The 18948-nt window shown below is 39.2% G+C and overlaps 1 protein-coding gene across 7 annotated transcripts in view; it reads left to right on the top strand.

Annotated features, from left to right (window-relative positions):
- Nucleotides 1-18948, top strand: part of LOC149306432 (ubiquitin carboxyl-terminal hydrolase 22-A-like) — an 84068-nt gene that overhangs the window by 13535 nt on the left and 51585 nt on the right. For 6 of the 7 annotated variants that reach the window (XM_089540820.1, XM_089540823.1, XM_089540819.1 and 3 more), the window contains exons 2-3: nucleotides 10336-10468; nucleotides 18722-18835. In XM_089540820.1, the coding sequence (XP_089396946.1) occupies nucleotides 10336-10468; nucleotides 18722-18835 (247 nt within the window). Of the gene's footprint in view, nucleotides 1-10335; nucleotides 10469-11270; nucleotides 11344-18721; nucleotides 18836-18948 lie in introns of those variants that run through there. The other variant, XM_089540825.1, reaches the window with a different exon arrangement.

Genomic DNA, 18948 nt, shown 5'->3' with positions numbered 1-18948 from the left:
CCTAATCAAAACCGCAAATAATTAAATCTGCAAAAGTCAAATCCGCAAATGTGGAGGACCAACTGTAGTTTGTTTTGGAAATGATTTGGGTAATGTGTAGATTCTGTTCTTTGGATATTCATCTGTAACAATGTCCTGTCATGATTCTGAAATATTATTTCCTACTGAGGGTCAGCATTTTCCCTCTAATCAAGCTCTGCTTCTTGAGCTTATGTAGACTGTTTTATAGATAAACGAGGACACTATTAATCAATATTCTGTTTGAGTTTCTTGCTTTGTGAATATTTGTTGTCTGACTGCTTTGCATGTGCTTAATGGTGTTTGAAATTAGAATTATTCTCCCTTTCTCTCTCTCACTCTCCCTTCCACCTCTAATGTATCATCAGTGATGTCCTTTTAGTTTTGGGAAGTGTTTCCCAGAAGTAGGATGAATATTTGGAGGTTCTGAGGTGGGGCATCTTGAAACAATTGACCTTAAGTACTGTAATTGATACTTTATTCAGAAGAGTGGACCTGACTCAGCTGAAATGTAACTCTAGTAGGAGGAGTTGTGTACAGATTGTGGCAGTTCTCTGTGCTCCCTTAGCTATTTTGAAGAACTGTAATACAGTGGTCCCCCCACATTCATTGGGATTAGGAGTGAAGGACCCCCCCCCATGAATGTTGAAAAAAACTCACATTAAAAAAACAAAACAACACTATTCTTTTTACTCAAGAGAACACATCTCTAGGAATCTCCAGGTATTCTAGTGCAAATCTGTGGTCAATATCTGCCAGAGGTTGATCATAGAATCATGCTGGAGGATCTACAAATGCCTTGAGAAGTGCTTTATCAAGGAACTTGTAGGTACTCCTGAACAATCCTATGGTCAACGTCTGGAAGAGTTGCACTGGGGGACCTAAAGATTCCTAGAGAAAGTGCAAACAATCACAACCACAAATAATCAAATCTGTAAAAGTCAAAGTCTCAAATGTGGAGCTCCAACTGAACTGAGTACACGTTGTTTACTTTGCTATGTACCAGCCACATAAGGCTTCTTGGAGCATCTCTTGCAGCCCTTTTTGGTGTCCTTAACATTTGAGATAAAGATGACAGGCTACTCAGAAACAGAGCTTTCTCAGTGGTGGCTGCTAAACCAATGATTTCATTATAGTTTTAGGCCTTTTGGCTGTGCTGATATAAAGTTGGACGCAGAGACAGTAATAGTAGCAGTGGCAAGGTGAGAGAGGCTGTGGAGGCAGCAGTAGCAGCAAGGAAAAAACAACAAAATTGGTGGCAGGGGCCAAAGGATGCTCTAAGCATCCAATTCCCGAATGCCTGTTTTTTTTTGGGGGGGCGGGTGCTCTTAGCTTGAAGCCACCCCTTCCGAAGATGGATTGAGGCCTGTTCACTAGTCCTGTTCACATCCTCTCCCACCCCCTTTTTATGTGGCGTATAAACACTGCGCCACTGGAGTGCCTTGAAGCTGACCATGTCTGGGTGGCTGCCTGACGTCTGGGCGGCTTCAAGACATCATCGCGACGTGCGGCATCTAAATGCTGTGCACCAGTGACACCCGTAAGCAGGCGTATTTGGGCCGTCTGTTTTGGCCCTAAATAACCTATGTAGCCAAGCCCAAAGCCTATTTTTAAGATTTCCATAAAGTGATGTGGCTTCTAATTTAAACATCATTCTAGATGCTTAGTCCTTGACTGTAAAGTAGCCTGGCAGTATTTTTGTGATAGTTGTAGCATAGAAAGTGAGAACAACTGTTTTTATGTGTTTGAGGAACTTTATGGCCTTTCGTTTTCAGTCATTGGTATTGCAACATCTCCAGTGTTTACTTAGTTGCTACTCAAAATATCTTCAGTGGAGGAAATTGCTAGGCAACCTGGTACATTGGCCAGTGAGCAGTTATAATAATTTATATTAAATCTACTTTGCTGAATACTCTGGTGCTACTGATAGTAGGGACAAACATTGATCTTCATGACAGCCTTTTAAATAATTGAAGATACATTTCATGCCTCTTTCCCCCAAACTGCCTCTTTTGTTGGTTGAACCGACTTGGTTTCGTGTATTTTTCTTATTTTGTGACGTGTTTTAACATTGTCTATAAACCCTTCAATCTCTTTGCAGCTCTTAGCCTCTTTCGCAGTTTGAATTAAAGTGATGCTTTAAAAAAACACACACACATGTAGGCTGCATTAGAGGGATTTTGTTAATTCTGATGGCTATCTTGTTTGTGATGCAGTGTTTTGTTTGGATGTCTCATTAGAAAAAACAATGATGTTTGCTAAGGTGGACAGCAGTAGAAAAAGAGAAAGACCCCATTACAAGTGGATATGCTCCGTCAAGGAAGCCACAGCCCTGAGTTTACAAGACTTGAGCAGGATAAAGGTGTGTTGGAGGTCTCTCATTCATAGGGTTGCATCAAACCCAGCTTGACAACAAACAACAACAAGGATGCTGTTTGGTCATTACAGGAGGACTTTGCATCTAGAATATCTGATTCACCATTTGTAGGCTGGAATAGTGCTAACAGGGTGGCTGGCTAAATTCCTGGTTACATTCCCCCTGAAGGCAGAGACTCCCAGTTTGAGTGTGCTCCTGTACCCAAGTGTGCATAGAGATGTAGGTCTTGGTGGTGGCCATGGTTTTGCCCACTTAAAGCTAGTGTACCAGTTGTGTCCTTTCCTGGATATACCTATTCTGGCCATGGTGACACATGTCTTACTTACATCATCTTCAAATTACTTTAATGGGATTTGTGTGGGGCTGCCTTTGATGTCTGTTTTGAAAATGGTATCTTTTAACAATAACAGTTCACCACACTACAGTCTTACATTTCCTGTAAAGCCTTATATAACCTTTTCCTTATTTTTTGTGAGACAACATTATAGCTTTCCTTAACTAAAAAGAGGAGGTACTGGTATGTAAGACACATAAATATCCATGTGTGTGTTTACATGATCATAGATTACATGATTATAGATATGTTAAAAGTTTTATCATGCATTCCGCATAAATCCCAAAGCTGCTTACTAAATATTAAGACTATAATAGCCAATATGCCAAACTGCATCATGTGCTTAATGCACATACATCAAAGCTTTGTAGAGGAGGAGTCCTAACGTTCTTGTGTCTGTCTTTATGGAAAAATACACATACTGGAAGATCATTGCAAATTGTGACTGGACAGGTTAGGTTCTACAGAGGAGCATTGTTGAAATGGATTTACTTACCTGAAGTGACAACAACAAGTGGTCTTCTAAAGTGAAAAATAGTCCCCCAAATTGAGCCAATCGTGCATGTATTTTAATGAAATATTTATGGACTCATTTCTGCACTATCTTTCTGCCATAGTAAGGACTACAAGACAGTTTATAAAACAAAATGACAAAAAAAGGATCTATACATTAACATACAATCAAGCATAAAAACTGTCTTATACTAAGGAGATTATCGCACCACCCTTTCTTCCCACAATAGACGCGGGGTGTAAATTTTAGTAGTCGGATTTTATTGTGGACCCCATGCCCAAGCAGTAGGCATCTCATACCCAATCCAGGCTTCTCCTATACCTTGCAAAGAATGGGAAAATCCTATTCTTTGCAAAGTGCTGGAGAAGCCTGGATTGGGTACAGGATTCCTGGATCGGGCATGGGATGCCTACTGTCTGGGCACAGGGGTGTGCAATAAAGTCCGCCTGTTGAAGTTTACATCCCACATCTAGTACTAGTCAGAAGGTAACATGCCTTAATATTCATTTATTTGTATCCTGCCTTTCCCCCAGTTCAGCCCTCTATACAGCATTGTTCTTGTTAGCTGCCCTTGACTTGTGGTGACCCTGTGGATGAGACATCTCCAAGAGCCGCTATCATCCACTGCTCTGCTCAGGTCTTGTAGATTCAGGCCCATGGCTTCCCTAATTGAGTCTATCCATTTGGCGTGCGGTCTCTCTCTCCTTCTACTGCCCTCTACCTTTCCTAGCATGATTGTCTTTTCTTAATGACCTGTGCCTTCTCATGATGTGACCAAAGTACGACAGCCTCAATTTAATCATCTTGGCTTCCAGGGAGAGTTCAGGCTTGATCTGTTCAAGGACCCATTTGTTTGTCTTTTTGGCTGTCCATGGGATCCTTAGCACTCTTCTCCAGCACCACATCTCAAGTGAGTTGATTTTTATCTGCCTTCTTTGCTGTCCAGCTCCCTCATCTATACATGGCGATGGGGAATACAGTGGGTTGGATGATTCCAGGTTCAGTGCTCAGTTGTATATCTTTTCTCTTTAGGATCTTGCCTACTTTTTTCCATTGCTGCCCTTCCCATTCCTAGTCTTATTTCTTGACTGCAGTCTTGTAACCAGTCTATACAGCGTGCAACAATTAAGACAAACATACATAAAAATTCACACTACGCAAAAAACAAAAATGTAGGTAAAATATTAAATTGTTATGTTAACAACATAAACCATTAAAAACAAAGCAGTGGATAGACTTTAAAGGCCTGGGAAAGCCTGTATCCAATATACAGTCTAGACTACTAGTTCTTCTGATGCTGTATTGTTGATAGTGATGGGTAATGATTCTCTATGGGTTCAGGAAGAATTCTTTCTTAGCTTTAGCTGGAGATGCCATTGACTGAATCAGACCTTTACCTTGTGCATGTAAATCAGGTATTCTATCATATAGCTGAGGAAAATTAAAACAGTATTAAAACCAAAAAGAGTACCTTCTGCTGGTTTACTTGGTGAGCATCCACCGATTGGAAGATAGCTGCATTTGTTACTGCTATGAATACATATATGATATATATATATATATATATATATATATGTGTGTGTGGGGGGGGGGGTATGTATGTCTATAATCCTAAAAGGAATCTTGTAAGAAGGTACCAAACCATTCCTGTAGTGTGACCACAGGGGACAGGGACAAAGAGAAAGTAGTTTGCTTGTCTAAGAACATCTGTTGAATTGACAGCAGAAACTAGATTTGAAAAGGGCCGATTCACAACTCAGCAATTACATGTACACTTAATCAGGAATTTGTTTCACTGAATTCAATGGGCCTTCTTTAATAGATTTGCATAGAACTGCACTGTTAGGTCCCTGTTCTTCACCAGCTGCTAGGTTTTGAAGATATTTGCTAAATCTGAGAATAAAAAAATGTTTCTGCCCAGTTTGCTTTTTGTGTGTTCCTAGAATCTGGAATTAAGGTTATGGAGGTCATAGAAGAAAATGACACAGGAGGCAGTATTGTAGGTACAAAAGGCCACAAAGGCCATAGAAGTTACACTGGTGACTTACTGTTGAATGTTTGATTCTCTCTCAGTGTGTGTTTTTTGAACATTTTCTGTAGAAGCACAATTTAAAAACTCTTTGTTAAGAAGGATAGTGTCTCTAAGCATGGTTCAGATTCTTTGAGTTAAGCAGTTTCCATGTAGATGTGCGGCGTAGAAAAAGACCTTGATGTTTTTCTTTGGATTAAATGAGAAAATAGTCTGTATTTGTTTATATCTAGAATGGTGACAGGATGTGAAAGAGCTAAAGGAAGGTAGAAAGCATTAACAAGTTATTAATGGAAGCACTTTTTTTTACCGCCAACAATATTAGCATGTGTTAAATTCTGGCTTTGAAGCAGCCAGTGCTGCTGGTTCTGCTGCTCTAGCAGTGCCATTCTCATACAAGGGAACAGCCTCAGGGTTGCTGGACACTTTGCAAGCTGGCAGTGACACCATGTAGACTGTCGGCGAAGGATAGCTGGTGCACAGCCATGCTTTGGCATTAACTAGGGCTTTAACCCTCTGCCTTGTTCAGGGCAGTGAAATTGAGGCAAGCCAAACGGATTGGTTCTGTGCCACATGGCAGGGCTGCTCTGTAACTCTCCTTGCTGCTTTGTGCTTCCACAGCCGTGCAAATCAGCCAAATTTGGCAAGTCAGCCAAATTGAACACTGTAGTTTAGTTCTTCCTACAACAGGAGGTTGTAAGGGCTTATGTCTGACACAGAAAAGTGAACATTTAAATGTATAAGCATAACCTTTTTCAAAAGATAGTGCTCTCCAATCCTTTGAAACGTATAGGACTTGTATATGAATACTTGGCAAATGCAGTAACTTTTTGCAGTGTTCCTAAAAGCAAAGAGAATTGCATACTCATCTTCTGTTGGTACAATATATCAGGATGTTTTTAGTGTTGGGTTTCCAGGATGGCTGAAAAGCCTAATTGCTCGTGCCAGAATATTTTAGTATAGAAACGTTAAGCACGCTGGTCGAAAGGTGTGTGTTGTTAAACAGAGCTTTTGTTTGTTTCCAACTTAATCTTAATTCTAATACTGCATTTTAGCTATTGTCTTTTTAGCTAAGCTACTTTTAGGTTTCAGTGCTTCTTAGAGTTGCCAGGTGAAAAATAGAGCAGGACGTCTGCACTTTAATTTGTGGAGAGGGGGTTTTAGTAGGTGAAGGTGCATGAAATTCCCTCTTCTACACAAGTATTAAAGGTGCAGGAGAGCTATCCCATTTCCCCACTCCTGTGGGGTAAATCTCCAAATGCAAACAAGCTTTTGCCTCTATTATGCTTAGTCACAGCTTACCTTTATGTCTACACTTACATTATGGTTAATGTTAAAACTACAGCTTGTTCAAAATGGTCTAGATTCACAAGTTCATAACCTGTAGTTCAAATCTGTGTAAACAAACCATTGTTAAAAGTAAGCTCATTTTTTGTGTTTGGATAAAATATCATGCTGTGGTTTATCATAAATAGAAGCAAAAGCTTCAAATCTCGTAACTGTGCTAGAAGAGGGGAGATGAACAACGTCTCAGGTTTGATGCATGTTCTTGTTACTATAAACCATGGCTTATTGTGATGTCCACCTTATTGAATAGATATCTCTGGTGACCTCTGAACTACCAGTTTACTCACTATCCCCTTTAGTCTGATTGGGAAAAGTTATCTTTATATACTCACCATTAGATGGACAGTTTTCAAACATTGCTTTAAAGCAAGGTTCCCAGTGATACATTTCCTTAAAGAAAGTGTACATTTTAATCATGAAACAATGGCTTGGAACACCTGGGCCATAAGCAGTGGCTTTGGGCTGATCCTGTGGTATGGCATAGAGATGAATCACCAGGCTACGTAGATTGATAGGGCACTTAATATTATAAGGTTTATTATGAAACTGGAATTGGTACATTTCTACTGACTCTACCCAAAATTGCTTCACAATCCATAGCCCTGGTAATAGTGAGGAAGATGGCCTAAATCATATCGCCATTCTCAAAATATGGTGTGTGGCTTTTACACCTTTTATGGATCAGACAATTGATTTACAGGGGATCCAGTGAACCCGTCTTTGGTCAAATGCACTTCACAAAGAATGATTTCCTTTTTAAAAGAAACATAGGTAGAAGTTGATCTTTACTTTTCTCCTTTTTTGACTTTTTTATGTCGTATAAATAAATCATTTGTAGAGGATCTCTGCTGCGCTATCTTTCCTACTAGCAGAATTACAGTGACTTTGATGTGGACTAATTATGTTCTCATTTCCTATGGACAGCTTACAGTGCTTAAACAGAACCCAGCTGAAGTCACCACTTGCCTAAATAAGATCCAGCAAGTCGCTGAAGCTTTGATGTATGTTTCCCTTAAGTTTCTTTTGCAGAAAAGATATTGCTCGGAGTATCAGACTAGGTATCCCAAGAGCCTACCTTCCTTCCTCCTCCCCTCCCAGGAAGAATAAAATATCTGTTCAGTGTGATCTTGCCTTGCAAATAGCTTCTTGGTATCATGGGTAACATTGAATAAAATACCCTGCACAGCATCAGGTAGGCAAGGCTGCTTAGCAAGTCTGCTGTTCTGCTTCTCATGTCACATGTCCCTGAAGATTAGATCAGTGCATTACCTAATAAGATGTTTAAAAACATTTTCACGATTTGCTGACACAGGGGAATGATGAGTTAAAGGAATAGGTTTTTATACTGTATCTTAGAACACACTACTGCAGCCTTGGCAGTCAACTTGTTCTCATGTTAAATTGGCTGCTGCAGTGGTGCATTGCAGGAAAAGGATAAAGTCAGCACTCAGCATACTGAAATATAAGTGCATATATGTAACTGTATTGAATAGGGTTGTGAGAGAAGGAGTTGCAATCCTCCTTGACTTAGGAAGAATGCAAAGTTACCTTTTGGGATTCACAGTGATGCAGTTGCCTAGAAATTATCTGAAAATGTCTTCTCACAATGCTAGGATTTCTTAACCCTAATAATTTCTGATGCAGTTGATTTACTAAGCCTTTAAAACAGAGTTTTTGTAGTCCCTACACTACCTCTGGAGAATTTTTCCAGTATTGACAACATATTGTGGATTCTGAGCCTCTGTTACTGATAACTCCTCCGGTGTAAACCTGGCACATTTACATCAGTGGAAATTTCAAATGATTAATTTCCTTGCTTCTTTTTCATTTACCCCATTTGGCCTATCTTTTAGTTCTTTGGGATTGTACTTAATATTCAGAACATAGCCATGAACTGTGGCTTCCTTGTATGTCTCTTGCTTTTATATTTTGTTATGTCTGTAGAATAGCTTGTTGCTGTAGAACTGAAGTTCAGTATGGAATTGGAAAGCCCTCTTAAAACAGCTCCTCCTCTTGGCAGATCTGTCAAATCTTCCAAATCATGCGTAGACCAATCTATTTATTTTTCAGTGTCTTCTCCACACAGTGAAGACTTTGCCTCCTCCATCCTTGTTAACAAAAGATCTGATATCTTGTGGTAGTGTATATGGGAATGATATATCCTGTAATAAGTTGGTCTTCAGATGCATCTTAACTTCTATTTGGGATCTTAAAATTTCGTAGCTCTTTTCTTTCACATGTAAGTGATATGGAATCCATTCTGTAGTCTAAACAAAAATGCAGTAAGAAAAGCTGAATTGTATTTCGAACACACTAGATTCCAGCATAACATTTTGGTATGCAGTTTCCGTTCATCTTCTACTCCAGATGGTTTTCAGTCCTGCAGAGCAGGTTTTTAGGCTGCACAGGGGGGCTGCAAATAAGAAAATGGGTTTACTAATTCTGAAGGAAACAGTGTGAGTCAGTGGAAGTACACTTTCGGATACTTGTCCTCAGTTGTGCACATTTTAAGCAGGCTTATATAATTCTCCTTTCCTTAGAGAAGCAAGGCCAATGAAGCTACCCCGCTGGCAGTTGTATTTAATCCATCCTAGCTTCTGAGAGTTGCTAAATATTGATGAAAAACTTGCTCCTGTCATTGGTTGACAGTTGGTATTCTCTGGAAGAATGTTGCATTCTGCATTTAGCTGCTGTGATTTTGCTGTGGCATTTTTTTTAGTGAGAGGAAATTAGTGGTTCATTTAGCACTTGTTAAGAGTGGGCACATACTATGCTGTTTTTCTCTGTATCCTTCCCTTAATCGTAGCATCTCCACAGGTAAGGTGGCATAACCTGCAGCATGAACTGTTACTTACATAGTCCTTGAATTCTAGAAGGAAGTGCTTAGTCTGAAATAGGCAAATAAAGAATGAAATGGATTTTAAAAAAAATTAACTTATTTAAATGTAATTTAATAGAATTGAGTTTTAAAGTTTAATGAAATTTAACAATTTGGAAAAGCAATTAAAAAAAAACTCTAAAAAATTGTTAATTGTACTGACTGACCAGCAAAGCAGTCACCTAATTGTTGTCATGCCACTAACAGATGTAAGCCATTTGGTGATTGTTGTCAACTCTGCACATCTGTCTATTACATGGTGTCAGTGTGCCACCACACATAAATATAGACTCTGGGAATTAGTCTTTATCAGTTAGCAGACATTACACAATTGCTTTCTATATGTCTCTGTTGGTCAGAGAATTCATTTCCCTACCTATTGATTATGGCCAATGTTGACGTTTGAAAATAGGAAAAAAGTGCCTTTTAATCTCTGTTATGGGTGAAGCAGACCGGTGGCTAGGTGTGGCCTCTGGCAGCTCCAGCCGCAGTTGGGCCACAATCGGCCTGGGACTGTGGTGACCGTATGGTCCACACCCATAGCCAGCCACTGCCATGGTCACAAACGATCTTTCAAAAGGAGTGGGTTTTTTTTACCACTTTTGCTGGTGGCTCTGGGCTGCCTTATGCGGCCTCAGAGCAGCTTCTGGCTGGTCCAGGGATGTGCATCATCTGCATGCTACGCCCCTGAAGCAGCTGGAAGCCACTCCTTTTGGCCCGTCTGCTTCAAGCCTTCACAAATGTGAATACGTGAATGTGCATCTACACAATGTTGTGTGGATGAATGTACATGATATGGTATTTGATGTTTGTAATGAACTTCTTTTTACTCTTTCAGGCGAAGTCGTGCATCTGTCATATGTGTGGTGCGCATCTGAACAGACTCCATTCTTGCCTATATTGTGTCTTCTTTGGCTGTTTTACGAAGAAGCACATACACGAGCACGCAAAGGCAAAGCGACACAACTTAGGTAAGTAATCTTCCTTGCCTCTTACAGTAACACAACTTGTTTACTAGCACATGATTTTTACTATGTGTAAAATATTTAGATCAGATGAATCCAGTCGGCTTGTCTTTGTCATACAATCCCATCTGTTTTTCTTACATTTTTTTAGTCTGAAGGTACATTATAATAGTGACAATGATTAATTGAGGCTATGGTTAAATCTGTATAAATAACCTGACATGAACTAAATAGCACTGTGCATAACTGAATGCTTTCTAGCAGAAATGGAAAAAATAGCAGTGTTTAGATTTCTTTGTTTTATCATGTTGGGAAATCCACTAGAAATCATGACAACATTGACATGCCTGAGGATTAGAAAACTCATCTCCTTATTTTATATATTAAAAAATATGTCAGCAGTTAATTCCTCTGGAGTTTTGATATATATTTAATAATACAGTTTCCTGCCTAAAATGGCCTATGGTGATTTATTCTGGTAGCCTACCCCTCTTTGGTTACTGCTCAAATCCTTTTCACCTATAGAGAGTGACATTTTTACACTCCCCCATAAGCCTGCATGTAAAATTTATGATCCATCCATTTCTGCTCCCAACTAGAGTTAGACCCATTGAATCAATATTAATTTATTGAATTCCCATTGATTCAGTGGATTTACAATGTTTGGGAATAGCAATGATGTTTGAATCGATGTATCTTTAATACTGCTGTGTTTTGTTTGAGGTAGACATTTGGTCATAGAACCTCCATGTAGATGTTTTGAGTACTTTTAAAATGGATTTTGACTGTCATGTATTTACTTCGTTAGTTAAAAACTTTCCATCTACTGCCTCACCTTCCCAGACTTGTCTGATGCTCAGCCTGGTAGGATTCAGCAAACAGTATGTCATCTTCTCTTTTTGCTGTCTATGCAAATGTCCTAGTTTTTAAAAAATATTGTTATATAATCCCTATTCCACTTGATGTACTTGTTGAAAAGGCTGGGGCCAAGACGTGTGAAATATATAGTCATAAAGTCAGATTTTGCCCATACTTTGGATATGTTTGCATACATCCTATATTTGTTACAAGCTGTTGATTTTCAGAATGTTGATGTTCAGGCAACTCTTCAAAGAGACAAATGCAAAAACATAAACTTCAACTTGCCTGTAATGCAGTCTCTTTCATACATTGTAGAAGATTCTTTGTTCTAGGATATATCTTCAGTTGAAGCAGATTGCATGATCAACCCCCAAAGGGGTGAGTACGTAGCCTACAGTGAATCTAACACTGGAAGATGTTGGATGAGTGTCTTTGAAGCACTTGCCCATCTTTACTGACCTTATCCCAGGAAGAACAATGATGAACTTCTGAGGAAGCTTCTTGCAGTTTGTTTAACAGAGATATAAAATACTTGTAATAAACAACTTATGTAATGAACAGCTTCTTAAAAGAATATGGCACATTTCCCCGAAATAGCAATGCTGCTACCTCTTGTACATTTTTGCTCAATGTTTCTGGCTCCTATGTCAATGAGAATGTAAGTTGGAGAACCTGGATAGTGATAGGGACCCATCTCTTTAAGACTGCTTTTTTCAGTACTTAGTAGAGTGACGTAGAGCAACACGTACATTTTTTTTGCACAGCTTCTTGTATGGTTGACAGGATTTGGTCTCTTTGTGTAACGTACCCCATTTTGTCCCTACTGTATATTATTCCACCCTCTTCTTCTGATCTAGATTAGCCTATAGCCTCCGAATCACTAGAGAATTCTGAGTCCTGTGTATACTATGTTGGCTGCAAGATTCCTGCTTTGAACCAGTTTAAACAGATTATTTTCAGCAGCAGAGGAAGTCCAGACTGAAATTACTGCGTGTAGATCATAGGTGACTTTGGACAAGTCCCACTCCTGTGTGTTTTTTTACCCTATGCCAGGGCTTTCATAAATGGCGAGGATGGGGAAGATCAACCCATTTATGCTTCCTGCCCTCAGCTGTTTGCAAAAGAGATGGATCAGCACACTAGAATGCCGCAATGGTCCATGCTTAAATCTTTGAACTGGTAGCAGCAAACTCTACCTCTTGCAGCTGTTGCCTTCTTCCAGGCTTTGTTTGCGTCTGCTGTGACGTTTAGCACTACTCACAACAATTGCTGGAGTACCTGGAAAACAGGTATCATTGTCCTGCCCTTCCAGCTTTCTGTCAACTGGAAGTCCTTTACAGGAATGCGAACATACAGCTTCTTAAATTTTCAGCCCTGTAATAAAAATCAATAACTCTGGTAACTTTTGTCTATTTCCTGGTTTTTCTGATCTTGAGGAATGGGCCATTTGCGATGGAGAGGGATGCCATGTGAGTACTAAAAGTCCTTTCTAGAGCATCCTTCAATAAGGGAGAAGGTTAAGATATTTTGTTTAATTATTTGATGCAAGCCACCTTGGGGGCTCATATGGTGGGAAAATGGAATGCTAGTTCTTTGGATTTTAACTGGGTGTGTGTAAGCCTTTTGGCTTATTCTAAACATAGTTGTTAGCCGAAGGTAGGTAGGAAGTTACCATTGAGATATGTATTTTCCTAAATGGCCAGATGTTTTTAAATTGGTGTCTGGAGCTGCAACTGTGACCATAGGGGAAAGCATTTGATCTCTTCTGCCCCTCCAAAAACCCAACTGCATGCACAACTCAGAATGAACAGAAATTATTTTTGCAGTGGTGACTTTTGCTGAGCTAACATTGGTTTCCATGGAGACAAGAAGAAACTGAAACTCCAGGTACCAAATTGTGGAGCTTTAGCAGCATTAGCTACAAGTATGTTGGGAAATGAAGTATTTGCACCTACTGTCTGCCAAAGGCCCAAGGGTAGAATCCGTCCCCTAAAGCAGTGGTCCCCAAACTATGCCTTTAAGAGACTTCAGCTCCCAGAGGCTTCAGCCATGCTAGCCAATAGTTTGGGATTGTGGGAGCTGAAGTCCAAAATCCCTTAAAGAGCACAGTTTGGGGACAACTGCAATTTTTTTTGCCTGAATCTCTTTTCCTATTCTTCCTATGGAAAAAGAAATTAGGGATGGGAATCATGTGGACCTGCAGATGTTATTGAATTGCAGCTGCCAAAATTTCTGTCTTTTAAGGTTTATGCTGGCTCAGAGCATTGGGAATGGACAGGCAACATCTGGAATGTCACACGATTTCCTCAAAGGAACATTAGAAACTCCATAGATCTAATTAATACATCAGTCCATCTAATTCAATATTGCCTGAATGGTAGGCTATCAGAAGGAAGTATTTCTTGGCCCTTCTTTGAGAGTCAGAAGATTTGGGACCTCTTCCATGTAAAGCTCAGCTACTGAGCTGTGGCATTGCCCTAGTGTATCTAGGACCATAATCTTGTAATGGAGAAGTACTGCAGTTACAAGATCAAAAATCTATAACAACTCTTAATGAGAGGCTAGTCCAACAATCTTATAAAACCAGATTCTTCCTTATGTTGTCATCAGTGCATATCTTTGCCCATAAAACAAGAGTGGGTATCGTGCACACTTCTAGATGATGTTTGACTTCAGCTCCCTCACCATTGGCTGTGACAGCACTGTTATGTGGCAAACAAGTTGTATAAAAGATTTTCTAGAAGAAGGTATTAAAGCATATAGGAGTGATGTCTGCATGACCAATATGCCTGCCGACAATGATATTCTGTCTTATCCATGGATGTTGGATGCTGTTGGACTGTTGTATTTTACTGAAGTTTGTATAGATGTACCATTTTGTGTTTTTATAGTGTATTGTATTGCAGTGTATGTATTGATTTTAGTAGTCTGTAACCCCGCTTCGATCCTTTGGGAGAGGCGGGGAAACACAAATAAATTATTATTATTATTATTATTATTATTATATAACGTAATTGAGAAATGGCGGTTTCAGAGATTTTGCAATAGTTGTTTAACTGTAATCCTGTCCAGTGCTGAACAGATCCATATCCCAGAAAAGTGAGTAAATTATTTTATGTGGACACCAAAAGTATTTACGGAGACAGTTGTAGGCAAGTGAACATAAAAAATTAAGGTACCTTACTAGTGCAATATTGTGCATATTCAGAATCTTAAGTATAGTTGAGGCCGTAGCCATAGGTATGGAGGACCTCCTCTGCCACACTGAGGCCAGTAAAAATGTTTGAAGTCTAGTAAATTTACAGCGCTTTATAAATAAATGTTATTAATAATAATAATAGTAAAATCATCATTGTCGTTGTCGTCGTCATCATCTGTATACATGGACTTAAGGCAGTTTACAAATTAGAAGAAAGACATATAGTTGATAACATACAGAAGATCAACATAAAAATGTGTCCTTCCCTCAGGAATGAAAGTCTGAAGGTATAGACAAGGCAGTTCCTTCTCTTCAGGCTATGCCCCCACGCAGAGCTGCGCATTAAAAGAGCAAGAGAAGATACAAAACTATATTAGCCATGTTAATCAATATAGAGACTTTTTTGAAAAAGCTGCTTTGTGTCACATACGCTAATTATGATCTTGTTTAAAAGAAGCATTGAAGAGGAAAGCCTTCAAAGCTTTTCTGAATGCCTGTACAAATGAGGCAAGACTTGTGAATAGGGAGGCCATTCCATTGTGTTAGGACCATCACAGAGAAGGTCTATTTCTTGTGCATTTCAACCTAACCAACTTTAATGAGAAACATTCAAAGACCAATCTGTGAAGCAAATCTTAGCATGTAGGTAGGATTATATAAGGGAAGTGGACCTTCAAATAATATGGTCTCAAGCTATTTAGGGCATTAAAGATTAAGACACCCATTTTTATGGGAATTGATTATATAGACAAATTCATGTAGGGAGAGTAGATAAAATATAAAGTATAGAAATGTTTAAAGAAAATCAAAAGAATGGGGAAACCAAATATAATTAGGTAGACAATGCCAACATTTGATCTCAAAGGCACACATTTATGAGCTGATTAGATATTTGCACTAAGGAGCTGCCATCTTGCCATACATTGGTTGTATCTTGAAAACATCTTTCACATCCCGTAAATATGGGAGTTACTGTATCTGTATTCCTCTGAGTTGTGCCCTTGGCTTTTCCGTTGTGTGAAAACAGTGTAAAATGACATTAAAAAACATACAGTGTTAAAAAACATATCTAAAGGGCGCACCCCATATAAAAGGTAAAGATATAGTCCCTTGACGTGAATGTCCAGTCATAACTGACTGTAGGGGGTGGTGCTCATCTCTGTTACTAAGCCATAGGGCCAACATTGTCTGAAAACAAATCGGTGGTCATGTGGCCAGCATGGCTGCATTGAACACTGTTATCTTCCCGCCGAAGTGGTACCTGTTTATCTACTTGCATTTGCATGATTTCGAAGAGCTAGGTTGGCAGAAGCTGGGACTAGTGATGGGAGCTCACCTCATCATGCAGCACTCATAGATCCAAGGATTCCCAATAGATCCAAGGATTCCAGCAGGTTCATATGGGAAGATACGGTCTTCCAGATAGTTTGGACCTAATCCATGTAAGGCTTTATAGGTCATGACCAGCACTTTGAATTGTACTTTGAATCCACTGGTAGCCAGTGGAGCTGTTTAAACCAGGGAGTTATATATTCTCTTTAAATGGGGGATGGTATTTTGGCCATCGCATTTTGAACCCCACCAAAGGCAGCTCCACATAGAGTGTGTTACAGTAGTCCAGATGGGAAGTAATCAAGGCATATGTCACTGTGGTCATATCTGACATCTCAAGATCAAACATTTCATTTGATAAAGCAAATGGAAAACAGAAATGTAGCTGCTATTGAAGAATATGGCAAGCTCACTTATGCTTCCTGATGTCTGGGATCATTGTGACCTGAGAGCTGTATTAAGCAAGCAGAATGGAAACTTTTTATTGTAGTCACGCATGCCCCTTTCCTACCATCCCCTGAGGTCTAGAAAACACATGCAGTGGTGCAGCTAAACCAATGAGTGACAGAAAATAAATTCCTACATTGTCCAGAATAAATTCCATCGTTCTGCAGAATTGCTCTCATCGTACAGATGCAGTCTTAATTTAGAGTTCATACTGATGTTTGAAGGGTTTGTTTTTTAAAAAAGATAGAGTAAGATAATGGAGAGAGCCAGTAGTAGGTTGAACTGGGTTGTAAGTTGGATGCATTAGCATGGTTGGAAAAGGTTGCTCTAGAAATAATTGGCCAGCATTAGTGACCTGTTATAAATGGGTGGATCTCCAAATGATATTACTGTACTGTATTAACTGAGACCTAAAAGGATCATAAGAGAATGCTTTTAAGCTATAGGATCATAACTCTTCATTGAGTAGAATGAAAAGAGAGTCACGAATATCCAGTTTCTCTTTTTCATCAGGTACAGCATTTCAACTACTGGAATAGTGGCAACTGACAGTATTATTTGTTTGTCTTTAATTTAAACTGCAATTACTAAGCTTGTGCCGATTCGAAGCAGAGTCGCAGAACAGAATATATATCAGCTGCATTTAGAAAAAAATCTCGAGGCTTTATTTTAAAAGATAACATTCAGATATTTGTAAGTCTCTTGCTATCCATCCACCCACCCACCTATTGCTATAGCAACGGATACTTTATATGTAACTGTTATATAAGCAAGAGCCATGTTCTGTGCAAAATAGATAACTGGCATTTTTCATTAAAACAGTCACCTCTGTTCATAAATGCTAGTTATGACAAGAGTGATAGGTTCAGGAAAGGCATTTTATGGCTGAGGAATATTCATCTTACCTACTAGTATAGTTTGCGTACCTGACTATTTCTTTGCAAACTTCAGAGACCCATAACTGAGACACACAGTACATCTGAAAATAATAATAGTCTATTTGAGAGGTAAAGCCCATGAGAAATCTCTTGGTCATTGGCCTGTTAGAAGAAGTGATTTGTAATTTATTGTTTAACTATATAGTGCTATCAGTGTACATAGCATTTTTCATGAGCGGTTTACAATGCTTAAGTTGACAGGTTTCCTGCCTTTAGGTTTATAATCTAATAAAGAGGTACTCTCATTCCTGGTATGCATGGTGTTCTTTAGTACCCATTATTCCTGTACCTAGAGATTTGAAATGAAATTGGATGTTCATGGTTCTCACTCCATTATAATTCTGTCTCATAAACTTCGAAAACAAGGAAGCTGATGCTATACTATACAGTTGCTTTACTTTTAATGTCTCCTCACCCCTTGGTTCATGCAACCCTTGCATCAAAAAGTACCATGTTGGTACTGGAGATCACTAGCTCTTGGGAGTCTTTCTTCTCTTCTCTTGCTTATTATAAAGCATATGTAGAGTTACTTTTGATGGGCATACACAAGAAGTATAGTATCTGCTTTTCTCAATGCATACTTGCCTGTGGAGGCCATGAGTGTGAATAAACATTGGTCCATGAGCTTTTAAAATTGATTGTAGCTTATTGCACATGAGACCAAGGCAAGGATGATCATCGGTAGTAAGTGGACAAGTGATATGACAGTTGTGCTGCCAAGACAATAAAGAGCGCTGTTCCTTTTTTCTCCTGCTCTGATTTCCCACCTTATAAAGGCTGTTCAGGTTTGTGTACTTAGACGAAATGGACTTTGATCATCTTTGCATTACAGAGTACAGTAGTGTGGTTTTGGTGCACCATGCTATAATTTATTGTCTTATTTCAGATTTCTGTACTATTAAACACCTTTTCAGATTATAACAAATATTGTTTTCTGTATCCTAGTTCTTGTTAAGAGGCATGCCGATATAATGGTTTGGAGAGAAAGAGTTTGCATAGTGAAGTCGAAAGCTTTCATGGCCGGCACCCATAGTTTTCTGTGGGTTTTCCAGGCTACGTGGAAGAATTTATTCCTGGCGTTTCATCTGCATCTGTTGCTGGCATCTTCGGAGGATGAAGTACCCTATGAAGATGCCAGCCACAGATGCAGGAGAAACGTCAGGCATTACTCCTTCTGGAACGCAGCCACGTAGCCCGGAAACCCACAGAAAACTATACTTGCATAATGTTGGCCATTTGAAATCCTAGGAATCCATAGACGATAACTAAATTTTAACTATCGGCAAAATTGACAGAGATTTTAAATGCTGTTTGCTGCACTTGACTAAGATGCTTGGCAGTAGAAAGGTAGCCTACTAAAATGTGGTCACGCAAAATGTTGCAATTTTCATGCCCATCCATCCTGGTAAAGAAGCTCTGATTTAATTTTTTTTACATTTCTGTTGCCTTTTCTCTTTCCCCTACCATCTTCTGTTTCTGCAGCCATAGACCTTTTGTATGGGGGTATATACTGCTTTATGTGTCAAGATTACATATACGACAAAGATATGGAACAAATTGCCAAAGAAGAACAACGGAAAGCTTGGAAGCTACAAGGTTTGGTTTTCTTTAAGTATCTGCCTGAAAGAATGCTCACTTTGATTCTTAGATATAGCTGGCCCTCCCACCCATCGAAGGTAGAATTCAGAAAAGAGGAAGGTTGACCTTGC

The sequence above is a fragment of the Sceloporus occidentalis genome, unplaced genomic scaffold (genome assembly GCF_023333645.1).
Source record: "Sceloporus occidentalis isolate IW3139 unplaced genomic scaffold, rSceOcc1.0.p SCAF_10, whole genome shotgun sequence".
Lineage (NCBI taxonomy): Eukaryota > Metazoa > Chordata > Lepidosauria > Squamata > Phrynosomatidae > Sceloporus > Sceloporus occidentalis.
The sequence above is the reverse complement of the archived record's forward strand: the minus strand, read 5'-3'. Positions and strand labels throughout refer to the sequence as shown.